Source organism: Mastigoproctus giganteus, chromosome 13 (genome assembly GCF_048544385.1).
Source record: "Mastigoproctus giganteus isolate SK-2022 chromosome 13, ASM4854438v1, whole genome shotgun sequence".
Classification (NCBI taxonomy): Eukaryota; Metazoa; Arthropoda; class Arachnida; order Uropygi; family Thelyphonidae; genus Mastigoproctus; species Mastigoproctus giganteus.
The window spans coordinates 39,231,659-39,250,796 of NC_143587.1; the positions used below are offsets into that span (position 1 = coordinate 39,231,659).

At 32.4% G+C, this 19,138-nt stretch overlaps 1 protein-coding gene across 2 annotated transcripts in view; it reads right to left on the bottom strand.

Moving 5' to 3' along the window:
• Nucleotides 1-13,094: 13,094 nt before the first annotated feature.
• The window catches only part of Ndae1 (Na[+]-driven anion exchanger 1), a 490,785-nt gene continuing 484,741 nt past the window's right edge, over nucleotides 13,095-19,138 (bottom strand). For both annotated transcript variants that reach the window (XM_090387778.1, XM_090387777.1), the window contains exon 24: nucleotides 13,095-13,981. In XM_090387778.1, coding sequence (XP_090243904.1) covers nucleotides 13,771-13,981 — 211 coding nt within the window. In that variant the 3' untranslated portion in view covers nucleotides 13,095-13,770. The remainder of the gene's footprint in view (nucleotides 13,982-19,138) is intronic.

Sequence of the window (19,138 nt, forward strand, 5' to 3'; positions counted from 1 at the left end):
TTCAAGCAATTCAGCCTAAAAGTGAGCAAAAGTAATTCTAACTAAAAATGATTGTGATCTATTAACTCTTCTGATTTTGAAATATATCACACGCTTCAAAAAGTTCCTAGAATAGTAGCACTATTCATGAAATATAATTGAAAAGACAAAATCACATCTTAGTGAGTGAATATGCATGTGTAAATATGCATATGTAAACTGCACATGAAAAATTAATTTATGATCTGTTACTCTAAAGTAATTATTGCATCACATATGTATTGCATACATATGATCATGAAAACTTGACTGGGGCAAGCAGGCATTTTAGGGTAATTTGGTTCAGATAGTTCCTTAAAAAAAAAAAAAAAGATCATTGAAGTTTCATGAAATGAGCAGGGCTGCCATTTAAAGTGTACTGAAAAAGTTTATGTATTTTAAAATACATTCTAGAAACTGTTTGAAGCTCAAGCAAGGAGTCAATAACATAATATATTTAACATATTTATTTGAACAGACCAACTTGCATGTATACTATTTTAAAATAAATTCTAAATATATCCCAAAATGGAAAGTATGTTTATAATACTTTTATTTCACAACTAGATGATGAATGATATTAAGCTGAGTTTTGTATATTCAGATGCCTATTTTCCATTCTAATATAAGCATGTTCTACTTACTAAGTTTCCCATAAATCATTAACTTATGATTGTCTCATAGGTCTTTAGATGCATTTAGTGGCTGGTAGTGATGAAATCCATTTTCTTAATTCAAGAATATAAAGGAAAGAAGGTAAAACAATTACTTTGAAGTACTATATTTCCTGCCATACTATCTTCATTATGGAAGTAATTTCTACTAGATATGAAACTACCCTCTCTCCACTTTCAAAAAAGTTAAATAAAACTTTTGTACTGTCTACAGCTAAATAAGAGAATGTTTTATTTATTAATCATCACCTTTATCAGCTTACAACTTTTAATTAAAAAACTGGGATGCACTGCAATGCTAAGGTGTTTCCCCACAAACAACATTTTAGTTCTCTTGTAGTCATATGAACTTAGAGGTAGCCTAACATAAAAGTACTTTTACTATTAAGAAATTGAAAAGAAATAAATTCATGTAGGAAGAATGTCAAGAGAGATTCTACAATAAACTAAATCTTGCTCTGTGAAAATATAGGGGACTCACACTTGTCATAAACTTGGAGTTGTCTAGGTTCAAATACTTCCAAAGGCTGGAGAAGTTCTTAAAGGTCTCTTCAGTCAGTACTATAGTTTACTAATTTCAGGCTGGGGGATGTTCTATGGCAACGAATTTTTCAGTGGGCAAATTCACAAAACTTGAGAATAAACGTGCTATGTTATGGCAGCAAAACTCAAAAGAAATAATGTTTTATTATTATTTTTTAATATATATATATATTAATGAATGCTTTCTGAAACTCAACTTTTGGCCATCAAATTTAGACCCTGCTGTTTAGGTATAAAATTGCCAATTAAGTGAATTGTATTTATAAGATATAAAAATTCCTTTTCACTCAATCTCACCAATTAAATTGGTGAGATTGAGTGAAATTGAAGAAATTATGCAAAAGAAAAATGAATCCATTAATGGCAAAGGAGTATTTCCTGGAGTATTAAAACTTTCCCTTAAAGAAATGAAGTCTATAACTCTGTGAGGAACTAACAAAAATTTAATTGGTGAGATTGAGTGAAATATATACTCAATATTCAATATTGCCTCAACCCTACCTGCTGGTTACATATACTTGCATACAATGCCCCACTTTTTTGTAGGCTTGTGCCCATACTACTACACTGAAATCTTTATGGGGGGGGGGATCCCTGCAGGTTTTTTCTAGCATGTAGAAAACAGCACATATCTATCTCGAAGTTGATTTGCCTTAGAAACAGATTTTCATCTTGAAACCTTAAAACAGATTGGAAATATAAAATATTGAAAAATATTTCACTTGTTACAGTATTACCTATGTCTATTCGGTAGCAGCCATTTGAAGAAATTACACAAATTAAAAATGAATCAATTAATGGCAAAGGAGTATTTAAACTTTCCCTTAAAGAAAGGAAGTCAAACTCTGTGAGGAACTAACAAAAAACCATAAATCAAGTGTAGGACTTTTTCACAAAAATGTTTGTTGGGAGAGGATTTAATGCCTAGTAGTATAAAAAAGTTATAATTTTTACTTTTTTACTGGCCTCAAGTTACTATATGAATGAAAATTTCCATATTTATTCTCTAGAAATCACTTGAATTTGGATATAATTAATTAAAAAAATTACTGGGCTTCCTATAACAGAATTCCTATAACAGAATTTATTTTTATTAACAAATAAATTTCACTATGTTTCGATGACTAATATTTAATACTGGTCAATATACTATCTAATTTTTCAAATGACCCTTTGTAACAGTACAGTGGTTTTGCCACTTTTCACTCAATTCAGAAAAGTCTAGGTTCAAATCTTGTCAGGGTCAATGGGAGGAGTTTCTCAAAACAGCCTTTTCATGTAGGGTTAGAAGCTCAAGCAAAGGAAATTTTATTTGTGAAATAATCCAAGTTTTTCAGCTTACAAAATCTACAAATTTGCTTACAAATAACACAGTTTGACCGTTGCAGGAGCATTATGTTATAGGGAAGCCAATAACTACTAAGGAATTCTGTTGGATGTGAACCATTAAATATGATGGGATGAGAAGTTGGTTGCAACAAAAATTTATAATTTATGAGGCCCTTATATCAAAAAAAAGGTTGAAGCACTGCTTTAAAACAACCATTTATCTTCATAACTAAAAATTCCATGTGTTAAAAAGAACATTTATTTTTAATTGTTTACCAGGAAATGCTAACAAGTTACAACCTGACAGAGATAGTCAATTGCCTCACAAAATATTACGTAATTCCCCACTAACCAGTTTTGGCTGTTTTAAAGTCCCACCAAAGAAAATATTTCCTCACCTATTTCAAAGGAAAAATACACCACTGCAAATCACAAGCTTGCATAAATTCTCCAATGATAGACTTCTTGAATAGTGGCCCAGTCCACCATTCAAGAAGTCACTATCAAGTTGGCTTGCCAAAAATAAAATAAAACAGTAAAAAAAACCAAATTTTATTTAAAATTTGGCATGCCATAAAACTAATTTTTATTTGTATCCCTTACATCTAGTTCTTGTAACTGTAAATACCATGCACCAGAATGGCTTCATTGAGAAAATAAAATCTTGCTACACAAAATTAAATCAGCAAGATGAAAGCAAATTCACCTTCATAAATCATATAGATAAGATACTGTTAATTTAATTATCACAGCAGAACAAGAAAAGTTTGTTAAAGCATCTTACTAACATTTTTCTGGATATTATATTTCCATTTCTAAAAATTAGAGAGCACCCAATGTAAGACTAGTTTGAACATTTTTGTATCCAGACATCATTAATTGTTACAAAATAGTTTTATTACTCATTGGTGAAGGTAACAGAATATTGCAATGAAGCATGTGATTTACCTTTGTTGTTAATGTTCAATTAAGTTTACCCAAAATAAACTAGTTCAATACAGAGGTATACTTTTTACCAGTTTCTGATTATTTGTGTTCATTTTCTTCAAAACATTTCCTTCTGCATATGAAGACTTTGGATATTGCTGTATACAAGTAATATGGTAGGTGAATCTTGCACCAGCATTTAAATTTTTCAGTTGAGCAGAAGCCATTGTTATCCAACAGGATAACAAATGTTCCCCCCATGTGCATCGTATATTATTGTTAGTACGTGTAATCTTCGGCAAAAAAGATTAATTTAAAAACATTTCACTCAGGAACCAGAATCCAAGTTCTTCAGTGCAATACAAGCTGTTGTTATCCATAGTATTTCACATTAATCACCAAATTTTGCTTCTGGTTGAAATTCTTGTATTTTTGTTTACTGTACTTCAAAAGGAAGTTTGAATTGTAACTCTCATAATATATTTTTAATATAGCAGTGATAGCTTAATGCTACAAAATGTCACTTTTTAAAAATTCCATAAGGTCCTCAAATAACTGAAAACTAATTGCACACTTTGGTGTTATGGTATCACATATATGGGCACAAATAAATATAAAGCATTTATTTCCAGACAAATAATATACATAGATAGGAAGTGGAGGAAATATGTTTGCAAGTCATCCTGTTCACAATAAATGAATCTTGGATACAAAGTATTCACTTGCCACTGTTTTCATTTGTGAATCTGTTATGAGTTAAGGAATATGGGCATGAAAATTTATATCTTGGTGTGTACAAAGCACAAAATCATGATGGTTGTGAATTGCAAAACAAATGCCTGCATTGCATAGGCATTTGTCCTAAAACTTTTTTAGAATTTTTTCTAAAACTGCCAAGCAGACAGAGGAGGAAGTGGGGGAAACCCACCGAAAATTTCGTGGTTTGCTCCAATATCTGTATTATGGTCCATACTTGTTCCACAGGCTGAACACTGATTATTACACAAAATAAAGTGCATTTCTACTAAATGGAATTGTATACAAAAAAATATATAGGCACAGTTTTCACGAAGATGCATCTATATTTAGAAATGAGAACTATCAATAATAAAAATTTCTAAGTGTCACTATTAAAACTTTTGTTTTAATTACTTAGTCAGCAACAGTAAGAATTCTAGTATAAACTAGCTATACATTATTATTCTGCAATAGAGGAAACAATCCTAATAATTTTGTGTAACAAACCAGGAATAGTAAGATATAAGAATCATATGTTTCAATGCACTTACTTAGATAAATCTATGATGGTATGAACTGTCCAAACAACTGAAAGAGTGGTAGTACTAAAATATGAGAGATGAAAGACATCTAGACAAGACTTCAGTTATAGCTAGGACACAGCATGGTTTTGTTAAGGGGAAGTCTTGCCTGACCAATTTGATTGGATACTATGATGCAGTCACAAAAGAACTGGATGCAGGGAATAACTTTGATATTATATACTTGGATCTTAGAAAGGCTTTTGATACTGTTGCACATGGAAGACTGCTGCACAAATTGGAGCAGTGTGGCATTGGAGGCAAGTTGCTGCTATGGATAAAGGGGTGGTTGAGGGGGAGAAGACAGAGAGTGGTAATCAATGGACACTGCTCATCGTGGACTAATGTTATTAGTGGAGTCCCTCAGGGTTCAGTATTGGGGCCTTTATTGTTTTCTGTATTTATAAATGATATTGATGATGGTATATCAGGCTTAATGTCCAAGTTTGCAGACGATACGAAGGTTGGCAGGGTTGTCAAGGACACTACTGACACTATGCTGCTGCAACAGGATTTGGAAAGGTTGAGCAGATGGGCTTCGAGGTGGCAAATGAAGTTTAACATTGACAAATGTAAAGTACTACATATGGGAAACAGCAACCCCAGAGCAACGTATCAACTCTGTGGTACTACACTGACAGTGGTAGAGAATGAAAGGGACCTGGGGGTGGTGGTGCAGGCAGATATGAAGTTCTCTGAGCAGTGCAGACGAGCTGCAAGAGTAGCTCATGGTGTATTGTCAATGATATATAGGAATTTTTCTAGCAGGGATAAGGAGGTGATTATTCCCTTGTATAAGGCAATGGTCAGGCCACACCTAGAGTACTGTATACAGGCCTGGAGGCCTCATTTCAGGAAGGATGTAGAGCTGCTGGAACGAGTACAGAGAAGGGCAACTAGATTGGTGAATGGGACAAAGGGGTTCTCTTACGAAGAAAGGCTTAAGTTTTGCAAATTACAGTGTCTGGAAACTAGGCACCAGCGGGGTGATCTGATAGAGGTGTACAAAGCCTTGAATGGTTTGAGCATGCTCAATGCTGATGGGATTCTTCCTCTAGCTCAGAAAAATCACCTGAGAGGGCATAAATTCAAATTGAGGAAAGACAGATGTAGGATAGATGTGCGGAAATTTGCCTTTAGCCAGCGGGTGGTTGGTGGGTGGAACAGACTTCCATCCCTTGTCGTGGAAGTTGATAGCCTAAATAAGTTTAAGGCTCAGCTGGACAGGTATTTCGAACGAACAGAGGGGTGAAGTGGAAGTGGTTATTTTTATTTATTTATGTTACTTTTTTTTTTTTTTTTTTTTGGCTGATGCTGCATAAGCTTGCTTTCTTGCATCAAATGCCTCTACTAATGCTAATGCAATGCTAATGCTAATGCTAAAAGTTTGTTGTCTAAAGGTAACAAATTGACTGTGATGTCCATCTGTTACAAATGCTATTATTGAATTTGGATTATAGTAAAAAAATTTAATTTATATTTCTGTCTGAATTTATTTTGTAACTTGGTTACTATGAAGTGTTCAATGGTTAAAAAAAAATATGGTAGTGGTGATTTAATTTCAAGTATCTTTTACATGCAGTGTCTACTGAGTAGCATTACTAAGATCCAACATGGACACAATGCTTGTATAGACCTGCAATTTAGAACTCATTTAACAATAATTTTACTGCTAAATGCATTTTAATATTTTAATAATTTGACTGCTTCAGTACAATATGTTACTATACAATACTTCAGTACAATATGAAGTACTGAATACTGAAGCAGTGACTGCTTCAGTACAATATGTTACTATAATAAGCTTTATGGCTTTAATATATATATAAATATAGTTATAGTTATACAGCTATATTTATCCTTGGTTTACTGTGCATTTTCTTAAATGCATGTCAATCAATGCATTTTGCAAATGACATTATGTGGAAATAAGAAAAGGCAATGAAATCCTAAGATGGAACCCTAATAAAATGGAAACTAAGTTTGTAACCAAAATTATCTAATTAGTATCTGAAAGGAATGTGGACATAATCACCCAAGAGGAGAAAAAAAACATTTGATAGAATTAAAATGTAGGATTAAAATACTGGATGAAATAATAAACCTTGTCTAGAATAACTGTTTGTTAATAATATGTTAGCAGATACAGTTTATATTTTCCCAACATAGAGCATATTTAACCATTTATAGGTACCATTTTATTTTTCAGAATTTTTGACCCAGTAATAGGGAATAATTAAAAACAGTAATTTAATATTTTTTATGAATTTCATTCACAAGCAAGAAGGAAGACTAAGACAATAATGCAATAATATTAATGCTATTTATAGTCTACTTTCTTAACTAATCAGTATTGATTTTCTCCTCATGTAAATTTTGCGCCATAAAAATCAAAATCAAATCAAATCAAACCTCATGTAAAGTTGTGATGTGTGTGTGTGTGTGTGTGTGTGTGTTTTTTTTTTTTTTTCATCTCTGATTGAGAAAATGTTAACAAATATAGTCATCGCACACCACTGTTTTGGATGTGAACATGAAAATATGATATCTCACAAAGATTACACTTGGAGGATATCAAGGCATACAGCTATTGGTTAATATAAGAGATTATGTTGTGATTGGATAAAAAAAATCTCAACATCATATCTGGCTGGTTATTTTTGCAGCTTTCTTGATGCCTATGATTTTTGGTTTAACGTGACATTCAATAGCTATTGCTATTGAATGTCATGAATGTTTCAAAAGTGTGTTAGTAATCTTAATTTGTTTTCTTTTTTGTGTGGGAAACTGACTGTTTGAAATTCCAAAAACAAGTGTTTATTTCATTGGTAAGAAGGTGTATGTATCTTTAGATGCAAGATTGGAGATCGTGCTCATATGCCGCTCATATGAAAAAAATGCTGTGAAATATGCAGGTGCTTCTAAAAAGTATTCATTAAAATAAATACTTGTGCAATAACCGTTGTAACCAAATATTGCTATTTTCATGCAAGTAGAACAGTCAAACAAAAGTCATTATTATAAAGGCCTCATCAACCTCTCTTAAACAGAGATATATATTTCCTAATGAAAAACTTTGTCATGAATAAGGATGGTGATGGATTTTTATATTTAAAGAATAAGTTCCAGAAAATAATAAGAAGCAAAAATCAGAAGTTATTTTCATTTGCCCAAAAATTTAAACTTATACAGAACAACACATTTGAAGCCACATTAAACCTAACTGAAAAAGCAACATGGAACTCTTTTAAAATGATCACCACCAATTTCTTAGGCAAAATTACAGCAGAAAAATATTGTACTATTGTTAAAGAAATGGCCAGATGCCTTTAAAAATGACCTGCAATATGTCCTTAAATATACATTTATTGCATTTACATTTAGATTTTTAGTTCATCGCGCCAAGGCAATGTGTTCACTATGGCTGCTACCAAAAGTGATGAACACAGTAAAAGGTGAAATCAAAATATGTTGGGCAGCTGCTGGATGTTGATTAGACAAGCTCTAGATGTCAGTTATAAAGGAGAAAAAATGCACAAAAATAGTTTGATTTGTCACATTATTAATTACAGTAGAGCATCAGTTATACGAATAATTAATGTCAGACATCTTCTGGATAGCAAAATTTTCCAGAAAATCAAACATAAGGTAAAATTAAATAAATTATGTTAGAATATATTAAGGTAAAAGAAAGACTTTAAATAGCGTGAAAAACACAAATTTATTTAATTAAAAAACTAATAATAATAACTTATACATAAAATTTCGCACATTTACATATGTATGTATATTTAGATAGATATTTTACTGCAAATTTTATGTGGAAAAAAAATTTAAAGTAATTTTCTGAAATAATGTTCGATCATTTTCGAAATCTCTCAAGTTCCTCTCATTAATAATATCACATTTTTCCTGGTTTTCTGCCCATTTCAGTGCTGTTTCTTTTTCATTGACATTTTACTGTAAAAAAAAAAAGAGAAAAATAATAAATCTTACAGTTTTAGGCTGATATTATTCTTATTGAATCCGGAGCTAAACTAAACATAATATGAAATGAAGAGAACAAAATGTGTCATTGAAAATTGGATTCACGGAAGCGAATGACTAAACTATCACTCATGGTTTCCGAGAAAACCCATTAGTCCCAATCCAACATTTTACCAGATATACAATGTAAAAAAAGCAGACAGAAATACTCTCGTAGCATAAACATTTATCTCAAATACTACCATTAATAAAAAAAAGGAAAAAAAAAATCAGCCTTTCAAATTATTCTGGATAACTGACATTCTACTGTACAATAAAATGTTATTCATATATAAATTGTTCATTTAATTTCCCTTGAAAATGGTGGTTGATACAAAATTTTATAGCTGAGATTTATTAGAATCACCTATTTCTCTTTTTTAAGAGAGGTTTTGTTTTTGTTTTTTTGCTAAGCATAAACAATGAAAATAATAATAATTTAGCCTTTTCAATTTCTTAGTATTTAGAATTGGCTTACATTACAATCAGAATTACTCAAATAAAATACAACAAAATATTCTCTTTTCCACTCATGTATTATACACTGGGTATCTGTAATACAGTGTAAAAAAGTTTGTTTCATTTAAAACATTTAAAAAGCATTTCAACTTGGAAGTCATTTTTTGTGGCAAAGTGTAGTAAATGATTTAATAACTATCTAAACTTGATTCATGTACTTTATATCAATCTGCTCCTATACTGTATATGTTCACACAATCATGACACGAACAAAATTAGTTATGCAGAATATAAACTTGGAAAAAAAGAAACCACCAGAAAAAAAATATTTTTTTTTTGCAACAAGTAAGCTGATAAAGTATATTTTAAAATAAAGCTATATTTTATAGGAAAAGCATTAAACTGTTATTTCAAGAAGGAAAACATTTATAATTGTAAATTTTGATTTTGTATAAAACAAATATTAGCATCTGCATGCTTTCTGGTGTAAAATCTCTGTATGTAAATATTTTTTAAATATTTAAAAATACAAGTTAAATATATTTTAAAAAAATACAAATACAAAATCTTTTTGGCCTAAAACTAATACAGATTTTTTTTTTTTTAAACATAAGCACTTAAAATTAAAATTTGTATTTTTTTTTAAACATTTAATAAATGGCACAGATAATTTCAGCATTAATTTAACAGACATGTAGAGGGAAGAAACGACAATTTTCTTTCTTTATTTAATTTTTATTTTCTCACAAATTTGCAGAGAAGGAAGGTGAGAGAGGGGGGGGGGATATCATGCATTACCCAGAAAGCACAATGGCTGGTTCACTTTTGTTATTTCATTGCAATGGAGAATAACAAAGAAAATTAAGATATAGTATATTTAAAAAACAGATATTGATATAACTGGACAAAGCATGTTCTGTTTATTCAGTAATATTTATAGCTATAATTGAATCTTTAATAAATAATTTCTGAGAGTCAATTTCCTGACAATTCAAACCACCAAGGATGCGTTTCAAATATTCTGCAACTATGAATTTATTTATATTTGATAGTCACCAAAAAAATTTTACAGGTACTGTGGACTTATCTTTCTAGAATTTGTACACCCTCACTTAGATTTCTGTAGATTATTCAAATGTATCTTATATCTTTATGATATTATATACTGAGGCAATGAATTCTTGTTTTCATCTAACATATCAAGAAACTACTTCTAACACACTTTTCTCCCTACAAAAAGTGAAATTATGCATGTATTAATAAATGAAACATTCCTCTATAAAATGTAAATTTTATAGATCTTCATAATAGAGACCAAGCATCAATAGTCCAAGCCAAAGTAAAATGATAAATGAATAATCAGAATCTTAAAATAATAATAAAAAAAATCCTAGTGTTTTTTAAAATTTCAATATCATTTTTCATGGAAATATTAGCACAACAAAAATGGATGGTTATGTCATTATTAATATTTAACTATTTTGAAAGAAATAAGGAGGTAGTGGAGTTAATGTAATGTTCATATATCGCAAGTATAGCAGAAAATACAGTAGCAGCATTATTTGAATAAAATGCTCTGTTCACATCTAGCATTCATATAATGATGTTGTGAAGTAGTATGTAATCTGCAGTTTTCAATTTTAAGTCATGTGAACTTTGAGGAAAATTCTTAATAGAAATAAAGTCAGAGAGAAATTTGGAAATAAAAATGAACACACTACGAAGAATAATACATCAAAAATATTAAATGATTTTACTCAATTTTTCGTCATCACCCCCCCCAACTTTAACATGAGCGACTTTATTTACATGATTTTCATTTACAGAAAACAAAACTTTAAAAACTCATTCAATAAATACTGAATTATTGACTGATATATTACAGTGCACACCTAAAAATACTAAATGGTCTTGAAATACACAAAATTAATATAACATATGGGGAGAGAAAGATCAAGAGGCACTCAGGTATCTACAGTAAAAAAAAATTGTAATAAATCATGTAATAGGAGTTAATGGAAGCACAGAAACATATCTAAAAAAAAGACATTAAATAAAACAGCAGTAGCAATAACTGACAAATTTTTTCATCATGGTTAAAACAGTGGTCCTTAAATTGTATATTATATACAAACTAATAATGCATCTACTGCAGTTCTAACCCAATGCATACATACATAACCCAACTTTGTTCCCTATGTTAGTAAATGCATTAAAAAAAATCCATTACAGCTTAAGCAGGTGCATTTAGCTGAGATACACATTAAAGCTGAGAAATACTTTAATATTAAAACAAAAAAAAAGAAAGAACATACAGTGCTGTACTTTGAAATGAGACCATGAGAAAATAAACCAGATTATAAAATAATCTTCATTAAAAAAAATATCACACACTGAATAACTATTCCTTAATCCTCACTGAATAAACAAAAACAGATAAAATATCTTTTACCATGAATTAAAGATGCCAACAAGAATTTGCTTATAAAAGCAAATTCTCCCTTGGGAAATGCTTCTGATTTCAAAAACAGCTTATTTTAGAAACATAATGAATTGTACCAATAGAATATTTAATGTTCAAATTTTTAATAAGGTGAGAAAATGTGAAATATAAATTCAGTGTGTGATATTCAAGTTAAAGCTTTCCCAGTACATTTCAAAATGGAGAAAAATAAAAAGTTACCCAGAGGGACTATTTTACAATACTGGTTTGGATATGTAGGACAATGTGCAACAAACGCACCAAAGGGAATCCAAGTGAGGAAGAAAAAAAATACCAGCACCAGTTTCTAAGTATAAATATTAAAATTTCTTACATTTTATTTCATTATCATTTTGGACATAAAAATTATTTTTATGTTTCTGATAATTAAAATGAGCAGCAGGGTTCACTTTTCTTGTAAAATAGTTAAATATACCTTTCTCATATATAGGGCTATAATTATCTTAAAATATGTTCTTGTTATTATACCTACTGGCCATCCATCAAGATGTGATACACAAAATCATCAATGTTTAAAACTCTTGGCAATTGGCAAAGGGGGGAACCCATCTTGAAAGGCAGGGTTTTGCTCTTGGCCTCTAAAGTTGTGTTGTTTGACTCTTTAATATATATATAATTTATTTTTTTATGTTCTATATTAAAGGGGAAAAGGCAAAACAATAGTCTCTCAGAAGATATACTTACCATTCCAGTCCAATCTGCAATAATTTTCTGCAACCACTAAATTTAGGCAGTGTCACCTACAAATGGCCAGTGTAAGTTTTACTTCACAATTTATTTCCACATAAATTAACCATTACAGGTGCCGTGATTTACTGTTCAACAACATTTTAGCTAGTATTTAATATGTGCCACTACGACACTCTAAAGACTACTTTCTCAAGAACCTGCTCAACATGGATAATAACTAGATGTACTTAGTTGCAAGGCCAAGACAGAGGTAGTACATCACAGTTTCTATGTGAGCTAAACTTCTAAGGAACACGGATAAGAATGCTTAATACACCTTAATCAAGTTGGTATCTACTAATGTTCAGTATTCTCAGGCTAAAATCACTTCATTCAAATTTACACCACAATTTACATGATTATACTGTTTCTAAAAATAAGTACAGAAAAAAAATCACAACAGCCTATTAAAAAGTAAAGAAAACTTATATAGTGCAATTAATTTACCATACTATTACTAATCGGAATATTTGTTCTTTTATGTGTCTATAATAAATACCTGGCAAATGCTTTAAATAATTAAAGAACACTGAGCCAAGTAAAAAAAAAAAAAAAAATATTCACAGCAAATTAAATTACATAGTTCACATGTTGTAGATGCCGTGGGTAAGAACAGCAGATTTTGACACATTTATAATGGCACAGATCCAACAAGTACTCCTGTCCTCTTATTATGGAATAATTAGAGATTTACATTAAAATCTCTTTATAAGCAAGAGTTGTTGGCAGTCTCACTGAGGGAATTTTTTTATACACAGTTTGTAGCATTCAACAAGAATAAATAATTAAACAACTGGTGATAGAAATCCCAGTAAAGTTTTCGATCGTTGTTCTGTTACCACCAGCACTCCTACCAAAATGTAGAAGTCTTGATTTCTTGACACTAATGTCACTGAAAAATTCAGAGGGGTAAGGATGTTTTAGTGCTAGATCTACAGGCACAGTCCCCACTACAGTTATGTTAGGATATGTTGGGGAGCACATACAGGAAGACTAGCTCTTTAAAAAAACGTAGTGTAGTGTATCTGATTATAGGGAAGTATATTTAGCATAATTACAGCAACAGTCTTCCATAAAAGATTTTTTCTTTGGGATAACTAAATCGCTATCTTATTTCTGGATATATGATATACACATACAGTGACAATGTCACACAAAGTGCTGCATATATACTGTATTTAAATTCACTTCCTCATATAAGTGAAGATGCTGTACATGGCTGAATAGTTAACTAACACAAAGATCAAACGGATGTCTCATTCTGATCCATAGACTTGCGTCTATGTTTTGGTGAACTTTGCACAGATGGACCATTGGATGGTGTTGGAGTAGGAGCATCAATCTTGATTGTTATACCACAGTCATCTTCATCATCTTCCTCTGCCATTGTAGAAAGACGTTTGTGCTCTTCATCATTGATTGCATCCTTTTTCCTTCCCCGTTTCTTCTTCTTGCTGTAAAGTAATTTAAATGCAATAAATTTCAACATATAAAATTTAAGTTTTAGAGAAAAACAAAAACAAAACACACACAGTTGAACTCATATAGCATTTAAGGCACATACCTGGCTTTTGGCGAGGTAAGAAGAAAAGTGAAGCAGCAAAGGAAAGAAGAAATATTTAATATAATCTAATTATCAACAACAATACTTATATTTACACACACACACACACACACACACACACACACACACACACACACACACACACACACACACACACAAATATACATATATAAGGTATGGCAATTAAATAATGAGATTGCACATGCAGCCACTACACACCTGTGAAACAAAGGCACAGACCTTGAACCCTTTCCTAGTTGCTTGCCAAACCATGCTCCAACAACCTCACTTGCTTTGCAATGAGATAGGTTTTCATCATCCTGTGTTTTTGCAGTTTATCAGGAAAATGACAGACAAAAGAATCAGAATTCAAAAGAATCCAGAGAATTCAAAAGAATCAAAAGAATTCAGAAATCAAAAGAATTAAGCCAAGTTCATGGGGAAGATATTATGACAAGAGCTTGTGTGTTTGAATAGCATAAAAGATTTTTAGAAGGAAGAGAGAATGTGGAAGATGACAAATGACTAGACCATCTGGTATCCATGAAAACTGATGAAAATGTGGACCGGATAAGAACATTGATTAGAAGTGAATGTTGTTTAAGCATTTAAATGGTTGCATCAGAACTCAATATCAACAAAGAAACAGTTAGACAAACTGAAAATTTAGGCATGAGCAAAGTACACTGAGTGGACAGAAATCATGGGATCCCTACCTAGTAACGCACCGGGTAGGTCAACCTTTCGCCCGGATAAGGGCAGTCACACGGCGAGGCATTGAGTCTACTAGTTCACGAAAGCGTTCCACAGGTATTTCCATCTATGCTTGTGCACTGTCCATAATTCCATTGCATTCCTAGGTGGAGGATCCAAAGCTTGAATGGACCTTTCCACAGCATCAAGATGCTCCACAGGGTTCATTCCCGGGGAACAGGGAGGCCATTCTATGGTGGTAAAATCTGTGGAATGTTCTTCAAATCATGTTCTAGCCACCACGGCTCTGTGAGAAAGTGCACTGCCCTGCTGGAAGAGTCCATTGCTATGTGGGTGCATGATGATCATGAAGGGATGCAGATGGTCTGTAAGGATGGACATGTTAACCTGGACTGTTCAGAGATGCATCTAGACACACCAGAGGTTCCAACGTGTACCAGTTGAACACACCCCAGACCATTACTGACCCTCCACCTGCCTGAACAGTTCCTTGTTGAGATGACAAGTGCACAGCTTCGTGCAGTTTCCGCCAGATATGCACTCTCCCATTCACTACAAAAAACTGGAAACGGGACTCATTGGACCAGGAGACCTGTCTCCAATCATCCAAGGTGCAGTGCCGATTTTTTTTGCCCAGTTGAGGCATAGAGTCCTGTGTCGTGGTGTTAGCAATGGGACTCTGGTGGATTGGTGGTTTCCATAATCTGTTGTGGCTAATAATCGTCTGATGGTCTTGGTGGAGAGATTTCTGGCACTTCCCTCATTGAAGTTGGAGGTGATTTGTGCCACTGCCGCTCTCTGGTTGACTGAAACGATGCGAGACAGACGTCGACAGCCATGTTCATCCACCACCACCTTTCTCCATCCACAGCGCTGTCCACGATGAGATGATATTCCAGAAATGGCATATTCCTGATACACTATTGATACTGTTGAACGGGGATAGTGCAATTTCTGTACCACCTCCACGATAGAGTGACCCATGCATTGGGCACCCATTATCATCCCTCTTTCAAAGCCGGTTAACTCACGACCTTTATCCATACTGACATCGAATTACTGTCTATGTGAATGCACCGATGCATTGTACCTACATAGCCGCCAAGTGCTTGGTTTGTCCACTAGAGAGAGAGGGGTGACAGCGTTGTGTTGCCCAGGAACCAGGTATCCCATGAATTCTGTCCTTTCGGTATACTTGCTAATCCAATGCCAAAAATTTTGAAAAGATCAAAGAATGAGAAGAGTCCAAGTTTGTGAATATGTTTTGAAAAAAACTAAGGATACCGACTTTGAATACTGTAAATATTAATGAAATGAAGATAAAACATCCCCAGACCAAAAATAGCAATAATATCAAAATCAAAAATGAAAACCATGCTTCTTGTTTTCTTCAATGTTAAAGGAATTATTATGGCTGTATATGTCCCATGAAAGCAGACTGTCAATCAAGCAAACTACACTGAAGTTCTGACAAGGCTGGATGAAAAAATTCGAAGGAAGAGACCTGAATGTTAGAAGGACAGCTGGATGCTCCATTAAGACAATGCTCCAGCACACAATGCACTCTCTCTCTCTTTGCCAGTTTCTGCCCAAAAAAACATGTGTGTGAACATGTGCACTATACTTGCTAGACCTAGCCCCATGGAAATTTCTCTTCCCTAAACTGAAAAGTGTACTTAAGTGAACCCAATTTCAATCCACTGAAAACATTCATAAAAAAAACAACCAAAGTGTCAAAGGGGCTTACAGAAGACTACTTCCATAAGTGTTTCTGTGCTTGGAAGAAACGTGTGGAACAGTGTATTCCACATTTCTTCTCCTTAAAAATAATTGCCCGTGGGCAATTATTTTTAAGGAGATAACTTGTAAGGTACAAAATATTTCATTATTTTATTGCATCAGTCAGTATTCAATAGCCACATCTTGTATATACATATATATGTATATTTGGCACTTGAATGCATTCATTTTTTTAACGTTTAATTTTCTGAATATAATAAAATGATATGAGTATAGCAGGACATTTAATCTGATTTGTTATGGGTCATTTTTAACTAATTTTAACTACAATTTTTTTTTTTGAATGGTAGTGATTTCTTTTACATGTGACTAAAAATGAAACTGAACAAAATCAATAAGTAGGTCTGAAGAATAATTGATCCCAGCTGATTATCTCACAATTTCTTCAATTATAATTAATTAAATTATACTGTGCACTGTTACTAGATAGCAATATGCAGTTTCCAGAAAGGAAAACATAGAAAGAATTCAGCAATTAAAGTAAAATAAAACACAAATTTTGGTTATACTTTCTTATCCATTAATGCAACAAATGAGCTATGTTATTAAAATGTACTTAAAAATAAAAAAAAAATTGACCTGGATATATATATACATTGTGCCCAGAGAAGCTTCCTTCCCAAGTTACGCAACCCCCAACATTTTAAAATGACATTCAAAAATACATAACAGGTGTGTATGAAATATAAAGGAAGAATAAATGAAATTAGCTCTCTTTAATGCATGTTATGTCCTTACACCATGTTCAGCATTCAAAGAAATGCTAATGAAACTGGAAGCCTTAAACTGGCAATGCAAGATTGACTGCAAACATTCAGTAATACAAAGTGCAGTGCTGCAGTCGTAAAAGTAGCAGAAGGTATATCGTGCATATTAATTGAATTCCAGAGGGTATAATGGTGCATACCCCCCCCCCCCCCCCCCCCGTGTCTGTGTGTACATGACATATTTATTATTTCAAACTATAAAGCTTAAGAAAAAGGTGTACCCATAACCTATATATATATATATATATATATATATATAAAATTAATGAACAAAAGTTAATAAAAGAAAAATTAAAGAAAGAAAATAAAATAATAAGGCAAACATCAGAGACAGCATAATTGCATATTGCTCTGCATGTTGCTTATTGCATAAAATTAAAATGAGACTAAAATAAAAATTAAACCAGTAGTATGGCAAACCAGTACAGTGAAAATAGATTAAACTAAACATAAAAAAAATCGAACTAGTAGGGAGAGGAAGAAAGGTAACCTTTCTTCCTCTCCCTATAATTTAGATCTAAATGAGCAATAAATTTGGATAACCAATTAAATAAGAATTCAACGGTGCCCCACCCCTGAATTGCATGAAATATCAGGAATAACAGAGACAGAAACTAACTATGATACAAAAAATAAGATAAAATAAACAGAAATAGACTGACTATTATGCCCCATCTCAATGGAGGACCACAAGGCCAAAAATGACAAGGAATCGCTGCATTTTGAACGTTAGACAAATCACTGCAAAAGTGAGTTGATCGATATTGATTGGATGTGGGACTGATCTTTCGATCGACTCGCCTTTGCAGCAATTTGTCTAACGTTCAAAATGAAATGCAGTGATTCTCTGATCATTATTGGCCTCGTGGTCCTCCACTGAGATGGAACACAATGGTCAGTCTATTTCTCTTTATTTTCCATCTCTATTATTCTCATTTGTGATATTTCACACAGTTTGGACCTGGTGCCTATAAAAGGGGGCGCCATTAAATTCTTATTTAATTGGTTATCCAAATTTATTGCTCATTTAGATTTAAATTATTTTGGAGAATTACTTCTACAATACCTTATGTCTTGGTTACCTTTCTTCCCCTCCCTACTAATTTGATTTTTTATGTTAAGTTTAACCTATTTTTGCTCTACTAGTTTGCCATATTACTAGCTTAATTTTTATTTTAGTCACACACATGCACCATATAAAATAAAAATAATAAAACTATAAGTATTGCCTAAGAAACAAATTCTGATAAATTAATTTTTTAAATTTTCAGTAAATATTTTAATAATATTTGTTTTTTCAAGTCTTTCAAAAACCAGAAGTTATACACTGTTCATCTAAAAAAAAATCTAGAGGGTATATGTGTGTACTCGCGTATACCCTCCACTACAGCCCTGACCCAGTGTATTCTGAATTAAATTATAGGTGACCTGAAAGTGAAGACTCGGGTCTCCTGTGGTTTCCACAGTTATTTTGTACATTTTGGTCTTGATGTGTTCCTGTAAAAAGAAATCCAGTAGATTCAAGTCAGGAAACTATGCTGCCAGCTACAGCACAGGAGCACTATTCACAATCCATTCCTCCTGGTATGCTACAATCAGATGGCACGTCATCATGATGAAACAGGTAGGGCATCATCATCCAGTAATGTAGGGTGGTTAGATCTAAAAAAAAACAAAAAAAAAAAAAAAAAAACCTGATATATATCTCCCATCAATTCAGCAGGAAGAACAGGTGACCCAATGAGATAATTATATGAGTTGACAAT